We start from the raw sequence: 22,892 nt of genomic DNA on the forward strand, positions 1-22,892 counted from the left end.
CGGCCGTGGAGGCCATATCATCAGGTATATTTAAGGAGGAGGTTGATAGATTCTTGATTAGTCAGGGCCTGAAAGGGTACAGGGAGAAGGCAGGGGATTGGTGTTGAGGAGAAAATGGATCAGCCATGATGAAATGGTGAAGCAGACTTGATTGGCCAAATTGCCAAATTCTGCTCCTATTTCTGGTCTTGTCATCATTGAGCCCCAAGAAAACTAACAAGATCTCCCTTCTCTATATTAATGTTACTAGTGTTAAGGTCTAGAACTTGCCTTGCTTTGCACACCATCTTAGTATCTGAGAATTACCAGCAACCTTGAAAGAGAAATATGCAAATAACAATTAAGAAAAACATAGGTACACGCCAATTCTTTGTACAGTTAAAATGTACAGGTGTGCAGTATGTGAATGAAATATTAAGAATATGTGCCCAACACAGTGCATGTTACTGAATTTATTTTTTCTAGAAAGACATTTTGAATACTGAATACAGTTATTCCTGTTGTAATGTTTTCATTGCTGGTTCAGACTGGGTCAGAATCAAAATCTGAATCAGGTTTATTATCACTGGCATGTAACATGAAATTTGTTAACTTAGCAGCAGCAGTTCAAAGCAATACATAATCTAGCAGAGAGAGAAAAAAATAATAAATAAAACGTAACAAATAAACAAGTAAATCATATATTGAATAGATTTTTCAAAAATGTGCAAAAACAGAAATACTGTATATTTTTTAAAAAAGTGAAGTAGTGTCCAAAACTTTAATGTCCATTTAGGAAACGGATAGCGGGGGGAAGAAGCTGTTCCTGAATCGCTGAGTGTGTGCCTTCAGGCTTCTGTATCTCCTACCTGATGGTAACAATGAGAAAAGGGCATGCCCTGGATGCTGGAGGTCCTTAATAATGGATGCTGCCTTTCTGAGACACCGCTTCCTAAAGGTGTCCTGGGTACTTTGTAGGCTAGTGCCCAAGATGGAGCTGACTAGATTTACAATCTTCTGTAGCTTCTTTCGGTCCTGTGCAGTAGCCCCTCCATACCAGACAGTGATGCAGCCTGTCAGAATGCTCTCCACAGTACAACTATAGAAGTTTTTGAGTGTATTTGTTGACATGCCAAATCTCTTCAAACTCCTAATAATAGCCACTGCCTTGCCTTCTTTATGACTATATTGATATATTGGGACCAAGTTAGATCCTCAGAGATCTGGACATCCCAGGAACTTAAAACTGCTCACTCTCTCCACTTCTGATCCCTCTATGAGGATCGGTATGTGTTCCTTTGTCTTGCCCTTCTTGAAGTCCACAATCAGCTCTTTCGTCTTACTGATGTTGAGTGCCAGGTTGTTGCTGCGGCACCACTCCTGTATGCCTTCTCGTTACCACCTGAGATTCTACCAACAATGGTTGTATCGTCAGTAGATTTGTAGATGGTATTTGAGCTATGCCTAGCCACACAGTCGTGTATATACAGAGAGTAGAGCAGTGGGCTAAGCACACACCCCTGAGGTGCGCCAGTGTCGATCGTCAGGGAGGAGGATATGTTATCACCAATCCACACAGACTGTGGCCTTCTGTTTGGGAAGTCGAGGATCCAATTGCAGAGCGGGTACAGAGGCCCAGGTTCTGCAACTTTTCAATCAGGATTGTGGGAATGATGGTATTAAATGCTGAGCTATAGTCAATGAACAGCATCCTGACGTAGGTGTTTGTGTTGTCTAGGTGGTCTAAAGCCATGTGGAGAGCCATTGAGATTGCGTCTGCCGTTGACCTATTGTGACGATAGGCAAATTGCAATGGGTCCAGGTGCTTGCTGAAGCAGGAGTTCAGTCTAGTCATGACCAACCTCTCAAAGCATTTCATCACTGCCGATGTGAGTGCTACTGGGTGATAGTCATTAAGGCAGCCCACATTATTATTCTTAGGCACTGGTATAATTGTTGCCTTTTTGAAGCAGGTGGGAACTTCTGCCCGTAGCAGTGAGAGGTTGAAAATGTCCTTGAATACTCCCGCTAGTTGGTTGGCACAGGTTTTCAGAGCCTCACCAGGTACTCCATCGGGACCTTCTGCCTTGCGAGGGTCCACTCTCTTTAAAGATAGTCTAACATTGGCCTCTGAGACAGAGATCACAGTGTCATCAGGTGCAGCAGGGATCTTCACAGCTGTAGTTGTGTTCTCCCTTTCAAAGTGTGCATAGAAGGCGTTGAGTCCATCTGGTAGTGAAGCATCGCTGCCATTCATGCTATTGGGTTTCGCTTTGTAGGAGGTAATGTCTTGCAGACCCTGCCAGAGTTGTGGTGTATCTGATATCACGTCCAACCTTGTTCGAAATTGTCTCTTCTCCCTTGAAATAGCCCTCCGCAAATCATACCTGGTTTTCTGGTACAGGCCTGGGTTGACAGACTTGAATGCCACAGACCTAGCCTTCAGCAGATGATGTACCTCCTGATTCATCCACGGCCTTTGGTTTGGGAATGTACAGTAAGTCTTTGGAGGCACACACTCATCCACACAGGTTTTAATGAAGTTGGTAACAACTGCAGCATCCAAAGATGAACCCTGAATACTGTCCAGTCTGCCGATTCAAAGCAGTCCTGTAGGCGCTCCTGTACTTCTCTTGTCCAAACATTCTTGGTCCTCACTGCTGGTGCTGCAGTCTTCAGTCTCTGCCTATACTCAGGGAGTAGAAGTACAGCTTGAAACCATGAATGAACAGAGATCCAATCTCTACTGAAGTCCAGGCCTGTAAAGTGCAAATTGGATGACCTTGACCTATCCAGGAAATTCATTGTAACTTTTATAAGGCAATCTGAGATGGCAAGAGGCAATAGCAGTGCAAAGCTGAGTCCCAGGTCAGCTGTCAGTTGTGGCAAGGCTTGCATGCTGTAATGGACTACAACTGATCATGAGAGAGAACCTGCAGAAAGTATGTCTGGCTCAGCTGGAGTCCTACTGTACGTCCTGCATGAATCAGCTCGTGGAAGTAGTTGTGGATAGTTTTAACCTCTCCCTTTTCTAATCTGAGGTTCCCACCAGCTTTAAGGTCACTGCCACCCTAAGTGCCAACAAAAATGGTGACATACCTTCGAGTCCTGACGAAGGGTCTCAGCCTGAAACGTCGACTGCACCTCTTCCTAGAGATGCTGCCTGGCCTGCTGTGTTCACCAGCAACTTTTATGTGTGTTGCTTGAATTTCCAGCATCTGCAGAATTCCTGTTGTTTGACATACCTTAATTACTGTTGCCTGGTGGCTCTGAGAGCCGCCATTATGAAGTGCTTCAAGAGGCTGGTCACGGCACATATCACCTTCAGCCTCCCAGGCAATTTTGACCCACTGTAATATGCTTACTGCTGAAACAGACGAAGCCATGATCACAGAGAATGCCATCTTCCCGGCCCTACACTTATCTCTGAAGCATCTTGATAACAAAGAAACTTTATCATAATCTCTACTGACGATGCCTTCAATACCATAGTTCCAAATAAACTCATTTACAGGCTCCTCTCCTGGACCTAGGACTTGCACTTCCATTTGCAAGTGGATCTTTGACTTCCTGACCAATGGACTGCAATCTGTAAGGATAGGCTGTAACACCTTCATCACAATTATCCTCGGTGCTGGTGCCCCACAAGTTCTCAGCCCCTTACTGTAGTCTCTTTGCACCCATGACTGTGTGGCATGATTCTTCTCTAGCTACAAGTTCACAACTGGCAACACCAGTGAGCCAGATGCGAAATACTGACAAGGCAGAGTACAGGCTGATGATGGAGAGCCTCACTTTCATGGTGTTAAAATAACTGTTCTCTAGAACTTGGAATATTACAGTGCAAATCCTTCGGCCCAGGTTGTTGTGCTGACTTTTTAACCTACTCTAAAATTAATCATGAGTCCTGATGAAGGGTTTTGGCCCGAAATGTCAACTATTTACTTTCTTCTGTAGATGCTGTCTGGCCTGCTGAGTTCCTCCAGCATTTTGTGTGTGTTACCACTTTATCAAAACCAGTCAAAGGACACAGCATGGATTAGGTGAAACCAAATGATTATTTAAATTCCACGTTACCTGAAGCAAAAATGTCTTCATGTCCATTTAATTAATACAGGATGCTCACCAGATTCCAATTGAAAATGCCCATTTATGGATCAGTGCCACTTGGGGTTAGATGGCTTCAAGGTATAGTCAATAGACAATGGTAGCCATTTGTTAGGTAGTAGTAATTTTGAAAGATTGCAATGAAAGTCAATTTCAGCCAATGACCAGCTAATTGTTCAAATTTGGTTATTGTGTATCATTCTCCTGTGCCTTTTGTCCAATATTTATGATGTGCCTCAAAAGTAATGTCTGTATGTTTATTGCATATTTCTTCACCTAGTCACTTCTGTTGTAATTGCTACTTTAAATGTTTCGACAAAACTCTTTCCAAGTTCATGTTATGATGCGATTCTGTAATGAGTACTTTTTAACAATAATTTGTACACCTGCCATATTTGATACATTATGCAATTTTGACTTTCATACCAGCTTTTATTTTAACTTTTCAGATTTGTTTGTCTGAAGAGTCTATTTTAACGACTTTTACTGATGTTAAGAATAAAACTGCACCTTCATCACAGCCTGCAATATCTCCAAGTCCAGGACAGGTGCTGAAATCTGTTTTTGTACCTAATGTTGGCTGGGCATCCCAGGTATGAATTATTTTATTCTTATCTTAAAATAATCAACTGATACTTTGATGTGTAACCACCATCATGAGGAAATGGCTTGATAATTGTTATGTTTGTGGAATTTAAATAATTCAGTGATGTAGCAAGGCTTCCCTGTTTGCAAAGCCAGATTCTTCTGACTTTGAATAATAGTTATGTTTGAATAATATTTTCAGGGAAAATGTGACGTATCCTTGAATTTAATTTATGTCATTTTCATTATGTTTGACATTTGGGTTAACATGGGTCCCAAAAATAAAGTAGGCTACTATATTGGTTAACCTCATACAGTCCACCCAGTTTCTTTCATCCTGCATATATTTACTCTCTATTCTGACACCCCCTTCTTTCTGACTTCTTACCTCCATCTCCTGTAGAAGAAAAGTGGTATTAATAGCTCCCTAGCAGCAGATACCCTCTTTGAATATTCTATGGAATCTATACCAATCATGTTCATCAATGTATTTCAAATTCAAACCACTTTGTAAATAAGTTTTTTCATCTTGCTTTTTCAGGTAGTTTTTAGCCATAACCCCATAGCTTTGATGAATTTAATACAGTGACCATACTTCACCTGATCCCAGTTGCCCAGTGTTACTGCAAGGAATGCTGGCTTCAGTGCATTTCCTGAGGATAGACCCCATGTTTCATTAAGATTGGAATCTAAATCCTTAATATCCTCTTTCTTGGACTTCTACTGTCCAGAGGGGAGAGTAATCCCTCAGTCCTCACTCTTCATTCTACTAGCCTCCACATCCTTTGTCGTTTTGTCCAACTGCAGCGAGATCTCACTTCTAGCCACATATTCTCTTTCCACAGTGATCACGTCCTCCAAGACTGCTACATGCCTATCCTTGCTTCTATAACTACAGGAGGTGCAGTGCTTGTTCTTGCATGTCTTCCCTCACCACCATTCAGGGACCGAAATAGCCCTTCCAAATGAGGCAAACATTTGCATGCACCTCTTCCAATCTCCACAAATGCATTTGGTGCTCCTGATCCTAAGTTCCCAATTACATACTATTTCAATTCCTCTTTACGTTCCAACACCAAACTGTCCATCCTCTGATTCTGCTGCCGGGGTGAGTTCCAACAGAAATTAGAGGAACACCTCATATATAATGGTAGTCCACAAACTAATGTCATGAGCACAATATTTTCCAGTTTTGAACAGCCCTCTCCTTTCCCACACATCACCTTCCCCCACCCCACATTTGGTCCCTCCCATCCCCTACCTAGCTCAACATGTCTGTCCTCCTTCATCCCTCCTCTGTCCAACAGACACCTTGAGCTCCTGTCTTGGGATTTCTCCAGTACCCCTCCTAGTTATCTCCTCTTCACTTTGTCCTGATGCAGGGTTTTGACCTAAAACATCAAGAGGTCCTTTCCTCCCACAGATACTGCTTCAGTTCTTCCAGCAAACTATTGGTTGCTCCAGATTTCAGTGACTAATAAGACTAATAATCTCACCTATAAGCCTGAGCATTTCTCAAAGGGACTACTAGTTTAAGGCCACAGACTATATTTATTTCATCACTCTGCAGAGCCACTTGTGCAAAAAGAAACTGAGGGACAAACCAGAATAAACTATTAATAACAATGGGGGAAAAAAACAGATGTATGGTTAGGAAGCCAGTATTGGGGGTTGAGTCTAAAAGTGACCACTAAAATTTTCAAATTGAATAAAGTACTCTTCCAAACACTTGTTTCCCATTTATTATACATGAAGAACAAAAGTCATTTAATACTAAGTATGTATAAGTACTGTACTTTTTTAGGATTTACTCAAATAAGAGTCATTAATTTTAAGGTATTTGATGGAATACAAGAAAGAAACGGGGCCTAAAATTAATGTTGGCTAATTCCTTATTTGATAGCTCAACAACGGGGAAGTCTGGGTTCAATTTAATGATGGTTCCCAGCTCCTGGTTCAAGCTGGTGTTGCAACTGTCATTTACACATCTCCTCAGGGCCAATCAATCAGGTAAGTACATTTTCTGATGTGGCACATACTACTATCTGCTCTCCTAATTATAGAATAGTGTAGTACCTTGTGCAAAAATAAAAGTTTAACTCAGATATCTAAGATTGAGTGGAAATACTTCTCAATATGAATTGACAACTTGTTGATGGAGTAACCACCAGACTTAGAAGCGAATGGTCCTGAGTTCAAATCTGGCTGGCTCCTTACACGTTTTCCATCCGCGCTGCGTTGAGTGTCAAGCTAGCAGCTCGGCCTCGTAAAAAAAAAAAAAATGTCAAATGCTATGGAAACAGCAAAAATGCCACCCAATGTGCCACGAGGCGTGAAAAGAAACAACATGAATTGACATCTTGATTGAAAGAAATTAAATTAAAATAGTAATAATTATTCCCATACTACATATTTACTATTTACTCCAGTTGCAGCTTTTGTATATGGGATGGTATGGTATAATGGGGGTAACGAAAGGCTCAGATGTTTTGGGAATGTGTTTAGTATCAACTTGAGTTATTTGCTCATTTCAAATGGTATCAAGTTGCCATATTGAAAACTGCTTTTATGTGAAACTTGTGTGAAAACATTATTACTTATTCCTAACTATCAAATCTTTTAGAACTGTCCTTCAATGTAGTTGTTTAAAGAAATAATTCTGAGTGGATTTCTATATTTTTTGAATATTATGAATATTGTTCTGAGTAGTGAAACCTTTGCAGTTGATAGAAATGAGGCAAAAATAACTATTTTACAGGTTTTGCTGTTCTTCTAGCATGTGGTCAAGATAACGAGTGAAGAGAGATCATGACACTGTACTTTGTTTTCACATTTGCAGTTTTATTTTATATTTGTGCTATGCTTGTAGTCTACCACTTGTAAAAGGCTCTATCTCTCTAAATACAGAAACAATGCGGTAATGTATTTCAGAATACCATTTCTAACTTAATGGAAGCAAGGTTGTTTAGGTTTGTATGTATTCATTATAGAATTTGCTACAATCAATTAAAATGTTTGTTTTTATAGCTATGGGCAGAATGAGAAGATTCCAGATCATGTAAAAGGGAAGCTACAGTGCCTCTCATCAATCCTAGGACTGCTGGCAAATCAGACAAGCCAACATGGATTCCAATGACATGTGTATAATCTGTCAAATTGACAATATTTTCTTACATTTTTGTATATTTGTGAATGTTTGTTTTCAGTAATGTCCATTAGTTACTACCCCTTTCCCTTGACGCCTGAATAATAGCTATCAGAGTTAAAGCTGAAAAAGATGGTTGTTTAATGTAGCACTTGTAAATGCTGTATCTGAAGCTGTAAATAATGTATTTATTATCATTTCTCTTGAGATTTTTTATTTTTTTCTATTCGTATCTAAGTTGAGTAAATATAATGCATTGATAAGAGTTGAAATGGGCATATTGTAGATTTGTATTTAACTGGTGTGTATAGAAGGGTTTACACAATTTATAAAAAAAAAGTATGAACTTTGTTTTTCTGTAAGACAATTTTATATATAATTTGTGTATTTTAGAGCTGCACTGTAATTTCATTACCTGACTTTGTAGCAGCAAAACACTTCCAAAATGGAGTAGGGCATTGAACTTCATGTCATTTACATAGTGTTTGTATCCTTCATTCTGCATTTTCTAAGATTGTTTACGCAAAAACAAAATCTCAAGACTAATTTTGCAATTCTAAGCCATATGTTCTGGTATTTTGATAAGTTATAAAGTATATTCTCCAAATCAGCCACGCTACCTTTTGCCCCACATTTTAGGATTTTAAATTTAAGTAATTATTGGTTTTAATTCCAGTGCCCAAGCTTGGTCTACAATTAAGTTCAAGTTAAATTAGTACTTAATTGTTGAAAATATTATGAATTACCTTGCAGGATAATGAATAACAATTGTTAATGAGACAATTTTGTCAAAAAATATTGAAAACTGATTTGGATTGTAATCTACCGCTTAGTATATCTGTGAATTATGTAAATTATGTATATATTTAAATAACAAAACTTGCTGTCTGTTATTGACTATTCTAATATATTATGTGTATTGGTGTTTTAATACTAGTTTTTTTTATAAAAAATCAGTTTTTCCTAATTTGTTTTTCCTTAAAAGTGGATATGAAATTGAAAAAGATGTCTCTTCTTGCCAGCAGAAAGAAATCTTGCAGCTAGCAACATGTATTTCAAGTTTTACTTGACATTAAATAAATTTGAAAAGTTCCTGCAATATTTTCAAAAGAAAGAATGTGTAAAGACAGAACAAGCATTCTGTTCAAATTCTAATTACTGAAATGGCAATTAAGTGTTTTAATACCAAATATCAGTTGTTCTGATGCTAATAGTTAACAATTACTTTTGCATTAAAGCACTAACCTCTGCAACCAATACATAATTCCTATGGGCTTTGGGTATTTTGACAAATTTGATTGCACTACCTCCCAAAATAGTTATTTCTATCACTGGGGATATTACTCTAAGTTGGAAACTTTAAATAACTTTTATTATCCCAAAGGCAACCAACAGTGGCATCCAAGATTTGTTAACCAATCTTAAAACGGGATTAAATCTCAGACTTCCAGAATGACTTTGTTTGCTGGGTTTAACCACTTCGATACTAACTGAAGTTAAAAAAAAAAAAAAAAAAATGCATTTCCTTCTCAATCAAAGCTTAGGTTTAATTTTATTACAAAGTTTAATATTTCAATATGTTCATTTTTGAGAACAACTCAATTGGCTAAATTCCTACCACACTTCATAAAATTCTTTTGATATATAATGTTAATTTAAGTATTTGCACAGATGCCACCTGCATTTTCTATTTACTTCAGATTTAGCATCAGCAGTCTTTTTCTAACTTTCATTGTCCTGCCATTTTAAAATAAAAGTTGGTAACATTTACTTTAATTTAGAAATTGTACATAATTTATAGAAGAACAAAGGTCAGTCAGAATGTGCTAGCATTGGTGTTACTCCAGTATGTTAGTCTATTTTCAAAACTTAGTCTTGGATAAACTATAGCCCTTGTTGGGAAGAGTACATGAAAAGCTGAGGCTTGAGAGAGCTTTTATAGAAAGATTACCAGGATAGTTTGAAAACAGTCATTGCTAAAAACATGCCAATTTTTTAAATATTTTATTTCCAGGATGAACAGGTATAGATTTGAAACAAAACAAATGCTGAAAACTGCAGGTTGTGCAGTATTTGTGGAAAGAAAAATAGAGTTAATATTTCAAGTCTGTTTACATTGAAACCTTAATCCCATTTCTCTGACCTGAGATTTTCCAGTACTTTTAGTTCTTGTTTCTGCTTTCCAGCATCAATTTTTTTTTCTGTTTTCAGTGTAAGGGTTTAATTAGCAAGTGCAATATTAAATGTACATTTACTTTGCTGTAAAAATAAAGCAGCTTAACATATTTGGCTTTGACTCTTTAAATTTGAATGCCCTACATTCTAAGAGGTTGAAAATCCAGTGTTTGCTTGCTGGTAGCAACTGAGATGACTAAACACTCCTATTCCAGAATTGTCCCCACCTCCTTGTTCAGTCTTGACCAGCAATTAGCAGCCTCCAACCTAATTTTCTCCCTATATTCAGAAGTGCTAGCTCCTGACAACTGCATTTGAAGATATTTTTAACCATTAGTTCCCACAACCTTTGGACTCACTTTCAAGGACTCATCATCTCATGTTCTCAATATTTTGTATTTGCACAGTTTGTTGTCTTTTGCACACTGGTTGTCTACCATTTTGGAAGCTATCTTTGATTGATTCTGCTATGGTAATTGGATTTATTGAGTCTGCCAGCAAGAAATAGAATCTCTGGGTTATATAATGTGACATGTTTAATATAAACTAAACATTTCATCATAAACTCATTTTGAGCTTGAGGCAGCATTCACGATAGCAGGAAAAAGAAACAAGCTTGTCTCCATATAACAGTTGTGTACACATTCAGTTTCTGATTATCCAATATGCACAAAGGGATTTCCCTTACATTAAAATCAATGTTTCATTTACTGCTGCCATGCACCTACTTGTTTGGCTGGTGCTTTAAGCTGTAACAAAGTTGAGCATAGTTGGGCAATTCATATTTGATTGACTTTTATGTGAGGGTGAGTGTCTAAATTTTACAGCAAAATAAAACCCTTTCAGCATTGCATATATTTATAGCAAACAAGCATCAAGCATGATTTATAAATCACACATACACTGAAAGGTTAACTTTCTTTTCCCCCACACAAAAATAAAGCTTAAAATATTCCTATATTTGTTATTTCAAAATTGTTTTAAAAATATCATATTAACATTAGAATTATATACAGCAGATTGTTAAATTATAAAGTGTAATTTAATTTTGTTCTCAGGTAGAGTCCATAATTTTGTTTTGCACTCCTTAAAGTTAATCATCGTTGAAGGGTCAGAGACCGGACTGAAAATCCTATGAGTCTTTTATACATTAGTACAACAAGTATTGTAGCTGCCATCACCATTCCACATAGGGGGCCAAATGTCCACCGAGGCCCATAACGAGGATAAACCTGCCCAACAAAAGCTGGTCCAAGTGTGCGTGCTCCACTTCCAGAGGCTGTTAGCCAGCCCATATATATACCCTAAAAAGTTAAAAATAAGAGGCTGAGATACTGTGTGCTTTTATACAAAATTTAACAATTGTTTTATAATTTTAAAGTGGGAAAGAATTTAAAAAATGATAGTAATCGCAAGGGTAATAAGTAGAACTACCAATCTGCAGCTCAAGATTTTATTCATTCGTCAGTAGTGGCAATTTTAAATAAAAGCAATCATGTTTTCATCAGGCAAACATGCAGCAACTGGGGAGAAATTGCTGGCTGTGTTGTGCTTGACAAAAGTAGTCTATTTTCAGCTGAATCATGCATTTTTCTTTGCTGATGCTAATTAACCCAAAGTAATAAAAATAAAGCCTCACTGATCTAAGAGAAACTCAGCAATAAAATACAAGTGAAGTCGAATTTCCTTGTTCCTATCCTAAACACCTGGATACCATAAAGGTTCCAAACAATTTACATTTCAAAAAATTACCCCTTTCCCCAAGGCAGAATGGGTGCGTTGACATTCCCATTGTAGATACTAAAATGTTTATCCATCATGGTGAAACAATCTTCCTTTCTTCCCATCTTACTCCATTAAACAATAAGCTACAGCCTGCAGCTCAATATCATCACCCTCCCCCCCCACACAGTCAGGGGGCTAAGATCAGTTTGAACCATTCGTATACTTCTGTTTTGTGGATATTCCATGTATCTGCTTTTCGCTCCTACACGTGACAGATGATTTTGATTCACTCTAATTTCATGTCTCCCTTTTATAAATTCTCTACAGCATCTGTCTCAGCACTTGAATTCTCCATTGAACACAATGTGCACCATTTTATTTTTCTTTGATACAATATGAAACCCAGGGCTATAAAGATCCTGCGTTAAATAAACTAAACTCAACACATCACATCATAGTCAATTGTAAAGGCATCTTTCTCTCAAAAGAAACATTTGACCTGCATTTCCTTTCCAAAATGGCAATTTTTAAATGTTGTTAATAGCATTTGTATGCTACTCCTTAGCTAACAAGTTTCCACCCTGCTCCCGCAAAGAGTGATCTAACATACACAAACCTTTTGATTTCATCATGCTGCCTCAAAACAACAAATTTCATATCATACAAGTGTCAGTGGTAATAAATCTGAAACAGCTTTTATTAGTAACTCATTTACCAACAGCTAGAAAATAAATTTCACTCATTTGGATTCTACTTTTAAAAAATGCTGCTAATCTTAGTTTAAAAAAATTTTAAAAATTGATAAGCACTAAACATAGGCAAAGTAAAACTTGCTTTAATCACAGCAAGAGAAAAGGGGTGGCAGGTACAATGTGACTCATATTCTACATAAAAATAGGCATGCAAAAGACAAGCAAAATTATTTACATAAGGATAAATTGATACACAATCTGAAAAATAAATTAACACTAAATCATGTGTTGCCTGTTTTTGACAAAACTAATAATCTAAATAACATTGAAGAAAATGATGAAAACCAAGTAATAAATTCTCAGGATTACTTGATTGTAAAGAAATCATGTTACACTAACTATAATCTTAACAAATTTCTTTTGATTAACAAAATAGTCCATTATATTGGAAAACTGTGCAGTTGTTCCATTTAAGAAAAGAGAAACAAGAAACAGGCAACCTAATTGTTTGTAACAGAAAATTATTAAATTCTAGAATTAAGCCTTGAAAATTTCACCAAAAGTGACCATGCACCTATATATTTATCTGTTGATTTTGACCTACAACCAAAGGATACTATTTGGAAACTAAATTCAAGTCTACTCAATGATCCCTATTTTAAGGAACAAATTAAAAACGAAATTGGTCTTTACTTAGAATTTAATGATAGTGGAGAGGTTTCACCTCCCATTCTGTGGGATACTCTGAAGGCTGTCTTAAGAGGGAAAATTATAGTGATATCTTCATATAAGAAAAAAGTAAGGAATAGAACATTAGAGGAATTACAAAATAAGCTGAAGGAACTAGAAAAAAAAACAAATTGAGTTTGGCACAGGATACACTAGAGGAAATTTTAAAAATTAGGAATGAAATTAATAGTTTGGCTACACAAGAAATTAGAAAAACATTAATGTTTCTGAAACAGACACTATGAAAGTGGATCTAAATCTATGAAAATACTGGCGTGGAAACTGAAAAAAGATAGCAGAAAATACAATTCATAGAATAAGGGATCCAAGAACAAGAGAGATAAAAAATAAGCTAAGTGAAATTCAAGAAGCTTTTGAAATGTTTTACAAAACTCTATATTCCAAAGTTCTAGGGGGAAGCATAACCGAAATAGATACCTTCCTGAATTCTTTAGAGTTACTCACTTTAAGCAAAGAACAAAATAGAATGATGACTGCTGACATAACTGAAGCTGAACTAAAAGCTGCAATTAGTAGGCTTAAATTAAGCAAGTCACCAGGATCAGATGGATATACGGCAGAGTGGTATAAAGAGTTTAGAAGTGAGTTAATTCCTGTTTTACTCCCCACACTGAACTGGGCCCTAAGAAAGGTGCAAATGCCACCCAGCTGGAAGGAGGTGATAATCTCAGCTGTACCGAAAGAAGGCAAGAATAAAATGGAATGTGGGTCATTTAGACCTGTTCTTAATGTGGATTATAGAATATTTACCTCCATCATGGCCAAACGATTAGAAGAGTTTCTACTAATACTGATACATAATGATCAGACAGGTTTTATACAACAACGCCAAACACAAGACAATATACAAAGGACACTTCACATTATGGATCATATTTTAAAAAATGAAATTGAAGCAATAATGATAAGCGTGGACGCTGAAAAGGCATTTGATTCGGTCAATTGGAATTTTCTTTACAGAGTTTTACATAGATTTGGTCTACATGACACAATTATTAAAACTATACAGGCACTATACGACAATCCTACTGCCAGGATTAAAATCAATGGATATTTATCTAATAGTTTTACCCTAGAAAGCGGCACGAGACAGGATTGTGCATGGTCACTGCTACTCTTCGCATTATATCTAGAACCATTAGCTCAATACATCAGACAAAATGAAGATATCAGGGGAATTACTATTAAAGGGACAGAGCATAAATTGGCCTGTTACGCGGACGACATTTTGATCTATCTAGGGCAACCAACATACTCTTTACCTAAATTGATGCAATCCTTTGAACAATATGGCCAATTATCAGGATACAAGATCAACACAGATAAAACCCAACTACTTTCATATAACTATAGCCCATCAAGAGAAATTGAAAGTAGATATCCTTGGGCATGGCAAACAGAGTCCGTCAAATATTTGGGCATCATTATGCCAAAAGATCTGGCAAAATTATCAGAATGCAATTGTCAGCCTATATATAAAAAAAATTAAGGAAGATATAACAAGGTGGAACCTAATTCCTTTTCTTGGTCTCAGTTCAAGGATTGAACCTATTAAAATGAATATACTGCCCAGACTACTATATCTCTTTCAGACTCTAGCAACAGAGATTAAACAAAATCAATTCAATGAATGGAACAGGATATATATGTTATCAAGATATATATGGCAAGATATATATGCTATCAAGATATATATGGCAAGGTAAAAGGCCCAGGGTTTGTCTCAAAACTTTGCAATTAGCCAAGGCAAAGCGGGGGATGGGGCCTACCTTCTGTTAGAGATCGCTATTTTGCAGCACAGTTGAGAGCTGTGATATGCTGGTGCAACCCATCATATGACGCTCAATGGAAAAACATTGAGGAGAGGATACTTTCCATCCCCATACAGGCAATTTTGGCTGATAACAACCTACAAAGTTACATAAATAATATTGACAACCCGTAGGTGAAATGGACTCTTAAAATATGGAAAACTATCATAAAAGAATATAAACTAGAGAGGGACATTGCAATTCTTAAATGGTGTGCATATGACTTGGATTTTACGCTGAATAAACTGGATGCTGGATTTAAGGACTGGACAGCTAAAGGAATAACAGCTATTTGCAATATAATGAAAGAAGGAACACTGTTCAGTTTTGAAATGCTCAAAGGGAAACACTTACTAGAAAAACAAGACTTTTACCGGTATTTTGTTTGTTAGTGCTATTGGGGAGGCTTTAAACTAGATTTGCAGAGGGATGGGAACCAGAGTGCCAGAGCTGACAGTGTGGCTGGGGTGAAAATAAATGATGTTAAAAGTTCAAGCAAATCCGCTGATAGAAAGGTTGTGAGTGGTGGTAAAAATCTTCTGAGGTGTATAAATTTCAATGCTAGGAGTATTGCGGGGAAGGCGGATGAGTTGAGGGCGTGGATTAACACGTGGAATTATGACGTTATAGCAATTAGTGAAACTTGGCTACAGGAGGGGCAGGACTGGCAGCTTAATATTCCAGGCTTCCGATGTTTCAGATGTGATCGAGGCAGAGGAATGAAAGGTGGGGAGTAGCATTGCTTGTTAGGGAAAATATTACAGCAGTGCTCAGGCAGGACAGATTAGCCGGCTTGTCTACTGAGTCCTTATGGGTGGAGCTGAGAAACAGGAAAGGTATGGCCACATTAGTGGGATTGTATTACAAACCACCCAATAGTCAACCAGACTTGGAAGAGCAAATCTGCAGAGAGATAGCAGGCAACTGCAGGAAACATAAAGTTGTGGTGGTAGGGGATTTTAATTTTCCATACATTGATTGGGACTCCCATACTTTTAGGGGTCTAGATGGTTTAGAGTTTATAAAATGTGTTCAGGAAAGTTTACTGAATCAATATATAGAGGGACCAACTAGAGGGGATGCAATATTGGATCTCCTGTTAGGAAATGAGTTAGGACAAGTGACGGAAGTCTGTGTAGGGGAGCACTTTGGTCCCAGTGATCATAACACCATTAGTTTCAACTTGATCATGGACAAGGATAGATCTAGTCCTAGGGTTGAGGTTCTGAACTGGAAGAAGGCCAAATTTGAAGAAATGAGAAAGGATCTAAAAAGCGTGGATTGGGACAGATTGTTCCCTGGCAAAGATGTGATTGGTAGGTGGGAAGCCTTCAAAGGGGAAATATTGAGAGTGCAGAGTTTGTATGTTCCTGTCAGGATTAAAGGCAAATTGAATAGGAATAAGGAACCTTGGTTCTCAAGGGATATTGCAACTCTGATAAAGAAGAAGAGGGAGTTGTATGAAATGTATAGGAAACAGGGAGTAAATCAGGTGCTCGAGGAGTATAAGAAGTGCAAGAAAATACTTAAGAAAGTAATCAGGAGGGCTAAAAGAAGACATGAGGTTGCCTTGGCAGTCAAAGTGAAGGATAATCCAAAGAGCTTTTACAGGTATATTAAGAGCAAAAGGATTGTAAGGGATAAAATTGGTCCTCTTGAAGATCAGAGTGGTCGGCTATGTGCGGAACCAAAGGAAATGGGGGAGATCTTAAACAGGTTTTTTGTGTCTGTATTTACTAAGGAAACTGGCATGAAGTCTATGGAATTGAGGGAATCAAGCAGTGAGATCATGGAAACTGTACAGATTGAAAAGGAGGAGGTGCATGCTGTCTTGAGGAAAATTAAAGTGGATAAATCCCCGGGACCTGACGGAGTGTTCCCTCGGACCTTGAAGGAGACTAGTATTGAAATTGCAGGGGCCCTAGTATTGAAATTGCAGGGGCCCTGGCAGAAATATTTAAAATGTTGCTGTCTACTGGTGAGGTGCCGGCGGATTGGAGAGTGGCTCATGTTGTTCCGTTATTTAAAAAAGGATCAAAAAGTAATCCGGGAAATTATAGGCCGGTGAGTTTAACGTCGGTAGTGGGTAAATTATTGGAGGAAGTACTAAGAGACAGAATCTACAGGCATTTGGATAGACAGGGACTTATTAGGGAGAGTCAACATGGCTTTGTGCGTGGTAGGTCATGTTTGACCAATCTATTGGAGTTTTTCGAGGAGGTTACCAGGAAAGTGGATGAAGGGAAGGCAGTGGATATTGTCTACATGGATTTCAGTAAGGCCTTTGACAAGGTCCCGCATGGGAGGTTAGTTAGGAAAATTCAGTCGCTAGGTATACATGGAGAGGTGGTAAATTGGATTAGACATTGGCTCAATGGAAGAAGCCAAAGAGTGGTGGTAGAGAATTGCTTCTCTGAGTGGAGGTCTGTGACTAGTGGTGTGCCACAGGGATCAGTGCTGGGTCCATTGCTATTTGTCATCTATATCAATGATCTGGATGATAATGTGGTAAATTGGATCAGCAAATTTGCTGATGATACAAAGATTGGAGGTGTAGTAGACAGTGAGGAAGGTTTTCAGAGCCTGCAGAGGGACTTGGACCAGCTGGAAAAATGGGCTGAAAAATGGCAGATGGAGTTTAATACAGACAAGTGTGAGGTATTGCACGTTGGAAGGACAAACCAAGGTAGAACATACAGGGTTAATGGTAAGGCACTGAGGAGTGCAGTAGAACAGAGGGATCTGGGAATACAGATACAAAATTCCCTAAAAGTGGCGTCACAAGTAGATAGGGTCGTAAAGAGAGCTTTTGGTACATTGGCCTTTATTAATCAAAGTATTGAGTATAAGAGCTGGAATGTTATGATGAGTTGTATAAGGCATTAGTGAGGCCGAATCTGGAGTATTGTGTTCAGTTTTGGTCACCAAATTACAGGAAGGATATAAATAAGGTTGAAAGAGTGCAAAGAAGGTTTACAAGGATGTTGCCAGGACTTGAGAAACTCAGTCACAGAGAAAGGTTGAATAGGTTAGGACTTTATTCCCTGGAGCATAGAAGAATGAGGGGAGATTTGATAGAGGTATATAAAATTATGATGGGTATAGACATAGTGAATGCAAGCAGGCTTTTTCCACTGAGACAAGGGGAGAAAAAAACCAGAGGACATGGGTTAAGGGTGAGGGGGGAAAAGTTTAAAGGGAACATTAGTGGGGGCTTCTTCACACAGAGAGTGGTGGGAGTATGGAATGAGCTGCCAGATGAGGTGGTAAATGCGGGTTCTTTTTTAACATTTAAGAATAAATTGGACAGATACACGGATGGGAGGTGTGTGGAGGGATATGGTCCATGTGCAGGACAGTGGGACTAGGCAGAAAATGGTTCAGCACAGCCAAGAAGGGCCAAAAGGCCTGTTTCTGTGCTGTAGTTTCTATGGTTTCTATTTACAGATGCGACAGTATGTTAATAGGACAGTTAAAAATGTAACCAAGGCAAGTACATGTCTGATAGAGCTATTTAGAAAAGCATATCATTCAGACAATGGTAGTAGAATCCTTTCAAGCGTTTATAAGGGTTTGTCAAATCTTATCAAATCACATTCCACTTCATACATTAAAACAAAATGGGAGAAGGAAGGAGGGATAATAATATCTGAGGAAGAATGGACAATAATATGGAGGTATCAATGGAAGTGTACCAGTTCACAGAAATGGAGGGAGTTCGGGTGGGAAAACTTGATAAGATATTTTATTACAACCTCTCAGAAATCCCATTATAATAGTAACTCCCCTGCTTGCTGGAGAAATTGTAGAAATCAAAATGCAAACCATTATCATATTTTCTAGGAATGCCCCATTATCAAAGACTATTGGAGTGGGATACATAATGCCCTACAAGACATCTTTAAATGTGAAATACCCTTAGACAGTAAGACCATATATTTTGGGTATATACCTCAAGTATGGTTGAAAAGAGATAAATATTTAATGAATGTACTGCTGGTTGCTGGTAAAAAGACCCTTACCAGGAAATGGTTATCTCAGGAGAGCCCAACTTTAAATGTACGGTTGGAAATTACAATGGGCATTTTCAAAATGGAGAAGATAACAGCATCTATTAATCATAAGTTGGAACAATTTTATTCATATTGGAAAAAATGGTTTAACTACATAACACCTCATAGGCCTGATTTTATTCTCACAAGTCAATGAATATGTTGAAAAAAAAGATCACTCCCTACTCTGTACATAGTTTTCTTCTTTCGATTGTTCTTCCTTCCCTCTCCTTTCTATAAGTGTATATCTCAGATAAATATTGTGTGGAGATTTGTGACAAATATGATTATATGATATATACGTACAGTATATAAAATACATCTTATGGAAATATTTGTTTGATGATGAAATTCAATAAAAAATAAATCACAAAAAAAGAAAATTTCACCAAACCAGAGAGAGGCATTAATGTAATCTCTATGTTTTATGTAGCATATCTGATGGCCTTAATCAATTCCTTAAATATTTCAGATGACGAGATATTGTTTACATATTTTGTCAGTGTGTGACTCGTGGTATAATCATACAAATCTGTGATGGTTCCAAAACAATTGATAGTTTTAAAAATCATACAATAGAAATCACATATTCATGATTGTGATGAAACAAAAAGATAGGTAGTATTGTAAACAATGTGAATTGAAACAGTAATGATTAACACCTCTTTCTAATGTAATGGTAAACTTAAGTGCATTTAGGTTTTAGAGGAGATCTATCAGAAAGCTATCTAGACGCCAATATTAAAAAAGATTGCACAAACTAATTTATTCCCTGTAAACTAGATGGTTAAAGGTTGGATTAAACTCCATTTGCCATTTTTCTGCTCACATTTCCAAGTGGGCTGTACACTACTAAATCCTTTGACAATCTTCCTCACTATCCACAAGTCCACTAATTTTTGTGTAGTTTGCAAACTCATTAAGCAGCCCACCAACATTTTTGTCCAAATCATTTTATATCACAAGCCACAGAGGTCCCAGTACTGATCCTTGCAGAACACCACCACTCATAAACCTCTAGTCAGAATAACATCCCATCCCTAAAAGGACCATATTTTTCCAGATGTGAGCAGTTCTTCTCCAATAACTTCCCTTCCACTGATGTAAGGCTCACTACTTTGTCCTGCTTTGTCTCAATTGTCCTTCTGAAACAGAGGAAGTGAATTCTGAACATATATCCACGATGGACTTAACCAACAAAAGCGGCTCTTGCCTAATACTGTTGTAATTAGTCTTTCCCCAATTTAGTGCTCACCTCCACAGTCCCCCGAAGCCCAATCTTACCATTATCCATAACTATCAGAAAACCTGCAAAGACACTGTTCCCACTGAAACACCGATCACCTCACCAGGCTCCTTTCCCAATACAATGTCTAGTATGGTCCCTCCCCTGTTGGATCATCAACATATTATGCTATGAAACCCTCCTGTGTGCATTACACACATTATAATTATTGAAGTTATAACTTAAATTATCATCTATGTCTCTCTACTATCAAAGCAGTCCCAGTTAATATTGAACCCTGTCCCTCTGTTCATAAGCCCACATCATTTGTGGAACTAGCTGTTAGAGTAACTGACTAGCAGCTACATCAATGTTTCTTGCATGTAAATAGATGTAATGTTGGCCCTCTAAGATACATTGTTGGTTAAAAACTGTCATTGAATTGAGAGACTGAAGAAATTTGAAAACTGAAAATCATAAACTACCAAATATGATACATAATTACATCTTTCTTACCTGGGGCACTGGTCCTAAAACTTTAGAATACAAGGTGTAGGACATAACATTACAGACAGGGTATCCAACTCCAATCAGGATAACAGATATGATGTATTGAGCTAGATGGATAATAGGTATATGTTGACACCATTCTTGCTGCACAGGGCAACCTACTGCATCGACACTGTGTGAAGACCGTAATAAGAAATCCCATGCAACTATGGAAGATTCACCGTACATTATGTCAGCAGAACTGTAGTTGGAACCATTCTTAATATCTGAAAATAACAGCAAAAATGTTAGAATATTTATTTTCATTGCATGAACTTAGCTCCTCTGTCTTTCACTATTCATGGCAAGGTGATGAATCCACTCAAACTTTTCTCCTTCTCAGCATAACTGAGGTCACCCAACTATTCAGCAAAGAGTCAACCACATTCTTGTAGATCTTTACTCACATATAGGTCAGATCGTGTAAGGATGGCAGGATTCCCTCACTTATTAAGCACATGGGTTTTTACAATTCAGAAAACTTATTCTTACCAGGACTGGTTGACATTTCATATTTCATCCAGATTATGAATTAAATTTAAATTCCACAGCTACCCCGGTGGGATTAAATTGGGTGTCTGGATTCTTCATATAAGCCTCTAGTTTACTGGCCTGGTTACTTGAGCAGGGCATCACCATCAAAATTCAGCACTGCAGATGTGGATGGTTGTGAGCAATTTAATATTAATAACAGGGAAAGGTTCATTGAAAATCTCCATCATCAAGTGTAAAAGACAAGCTGAAACACTTATAACCATTTTTAACTATAAGTATCTAATCAATGTTCAATCCAGCTGTCCTTCAGAGGCTTCTGCCATAACAGCAATTTCATAGCAGCCTGTCAATATTTATCCCTGAGAAATATCAGGTGGTTGAGTGCTTCCTTACAAACACAGCATGCTTGAACCTGCCTGCCAAGCTTAACTGGCAATTTCTCAGCTGTGCTCTAACGCTGAATTTCTCAAGATCTCAAAATGGTATCCAGCATGTTCAGAAGTTACTAAAGGAAATCTAGTTCTTGATTTCAAGATCAAACCCATTTTAAAAACCAATTTTAAAACGTGCATTAAAAATTATTTTTCATTTCAAATTTCTGTATCTGTGTTTTTGAAAATGTTCTGTATACCACAAACATTTAAAAACTTGACAATGGCAAAACAAAGATACCAGCAGACTAAAGACTAAGCTTACCTGTCCACTGAATTTGTGGATACTGATTTCCCCATGGTAACAAAATAAAGAAGCCAACAAAAATGATAACAAATCCTTCAAGCAGCAATAGACGATCCTCAAATCTTAAAAAAAACAAATGGATTTTTGTAATAAGTGTAAGTTCAAAAGTTAACTCCAATACTTTCATAATATATCATATATTTTTACCTTTTTGAAAGAATTTTTGTTGTCATAAAAACAACAATTGACTCTACACCAACACCCACCAGCAGAAGCCCATTGTAGAGGACCGCCTGCTTCCCAGTCCATGCGTACATGTCCATGGTTAATGGGGTGGCTATGCTGCAAAGAAATTTTAAAATTATCTTCAAACTACTGGACTATGTCAATATTTAATTATATATTATATGCAAACACCAATCTTTAAAATAGGTTTTTAGTTGTACATTAATTTATAATATTGCTCATGATCATTGATTCACTATCTTAACAGAGGGTAATAATCAATAGTCACATAGGTTGCTTCTCTGTTACCTCTCGGAAAGCTTATTACAGTATTTTCAAGACATATCATATTGATGAGCAAAAGCCAAACTGCTGAAGAAACTCAGTGGATCCCCCCACAAGGGAAAAGGCAATTCTGGATTGGGTGTTGTGTAATTAAGTGGATTTGATTAGGGAGCTTAAGGAAAAAAAAACCCTTAGAAGGCAGTGATCATAATATGATAGAATTCACCCTGCAGTTTGAGAGGGAGAGACTAAAATCAGGTGTATTGTTATTACAGTGGAGTAAAGGGAACTACAGAGGCATACAAGAAGAGCTGGCCAAAGTTGATTGGAGGATTGGAGGGTGGCTAATGTAACCCCACTTTTTAAAAAAGGAGGGAGAGAGAAACCGGGGAACTATAGACTGGTTAGCCTAAC

General features: G+C 37.5%; 2 protein-coding genes across 4 annotated transcripts in view; one reads left to right on the plus strand and one right to left on the minus strand.

Annotated features, from left to right (window-relative positions):
* plk4 (polo-like kinase 4 (Drosophila)) overlaps positions 1–8,682 on the plus strand; it is a 40,326-nt gene extending 31,644 nt beyond the window's left edge. The window contains exons 14-16 of the mRNA XM_072254738.1: positions 4,536–4,679; positions 6,575–6,681; positions 7,699–8,682. Of these exons, the coding sequence (XP_072110839.1) occupies positions 4,536–4,679; positions 6,575–6,681; positions 7,699–7,807 (360 nt within the window). The 3' untranslated portion in view covers positions 7,808–8,682. The remainder of the gene's footprint in view (positions 1–4,535; positions 4,680–6,574; positions 6,682–7,698) is intronic.
* A 952-nt stretch (positions 8,683–9,634) lies between these two features.
* Positions 9,635–22,892, minus strand: part of mfsd8 (major facilitator superfamily domain containing 8) — a 60,480-nt gene continuing 47,222 nt past the window's right edge. For 2 of the 3 annotated variants that reach the window (XM_072256152.1, XM_072256151.1), the window contains exons 7-10: positions 22,176–22,310; positions 21,987–22,090; positions 20,763–21,022; positions 9,638–11,295 (exon numbers count right to left, since the gene is read on the minus strand). In XM_072256152.1, coding sequence (XP_072112253.1) covers positions 11,089–11,295; positions 20,763–21,022; positions 21,987–22,090; positions 22,176–22,310 — 706 coding nt within the window. In that variant the 3' untranslated portion in view covers positions 9,638–11,088. Of the gene's footprint in view, positions 11,296–20,762; positions 21,023–21,986; positions 22,091–22,175; positions 22,311–22,892 lie in introns of all 3 variants that reach the window. The other variant, XM_072256150.1, reaches the window with a different exon arrangement.

The sequence above is a fragment of the Mobula birostris genome, chromosome 4, assembly GCF_030028105.1.
Source record: "Mobula birostris isolate sMobBir1 chromosome 4, sMobBir1.hap1, whole genome shotgun sequence".
Taxonomy (NCBI): domain Eukaryota; kingdom Metazoa; phylum Chordata; class Chondrichthyes; order Myliobatiformes; family Myliobatidae; genus Mobula; species Mobula birostris.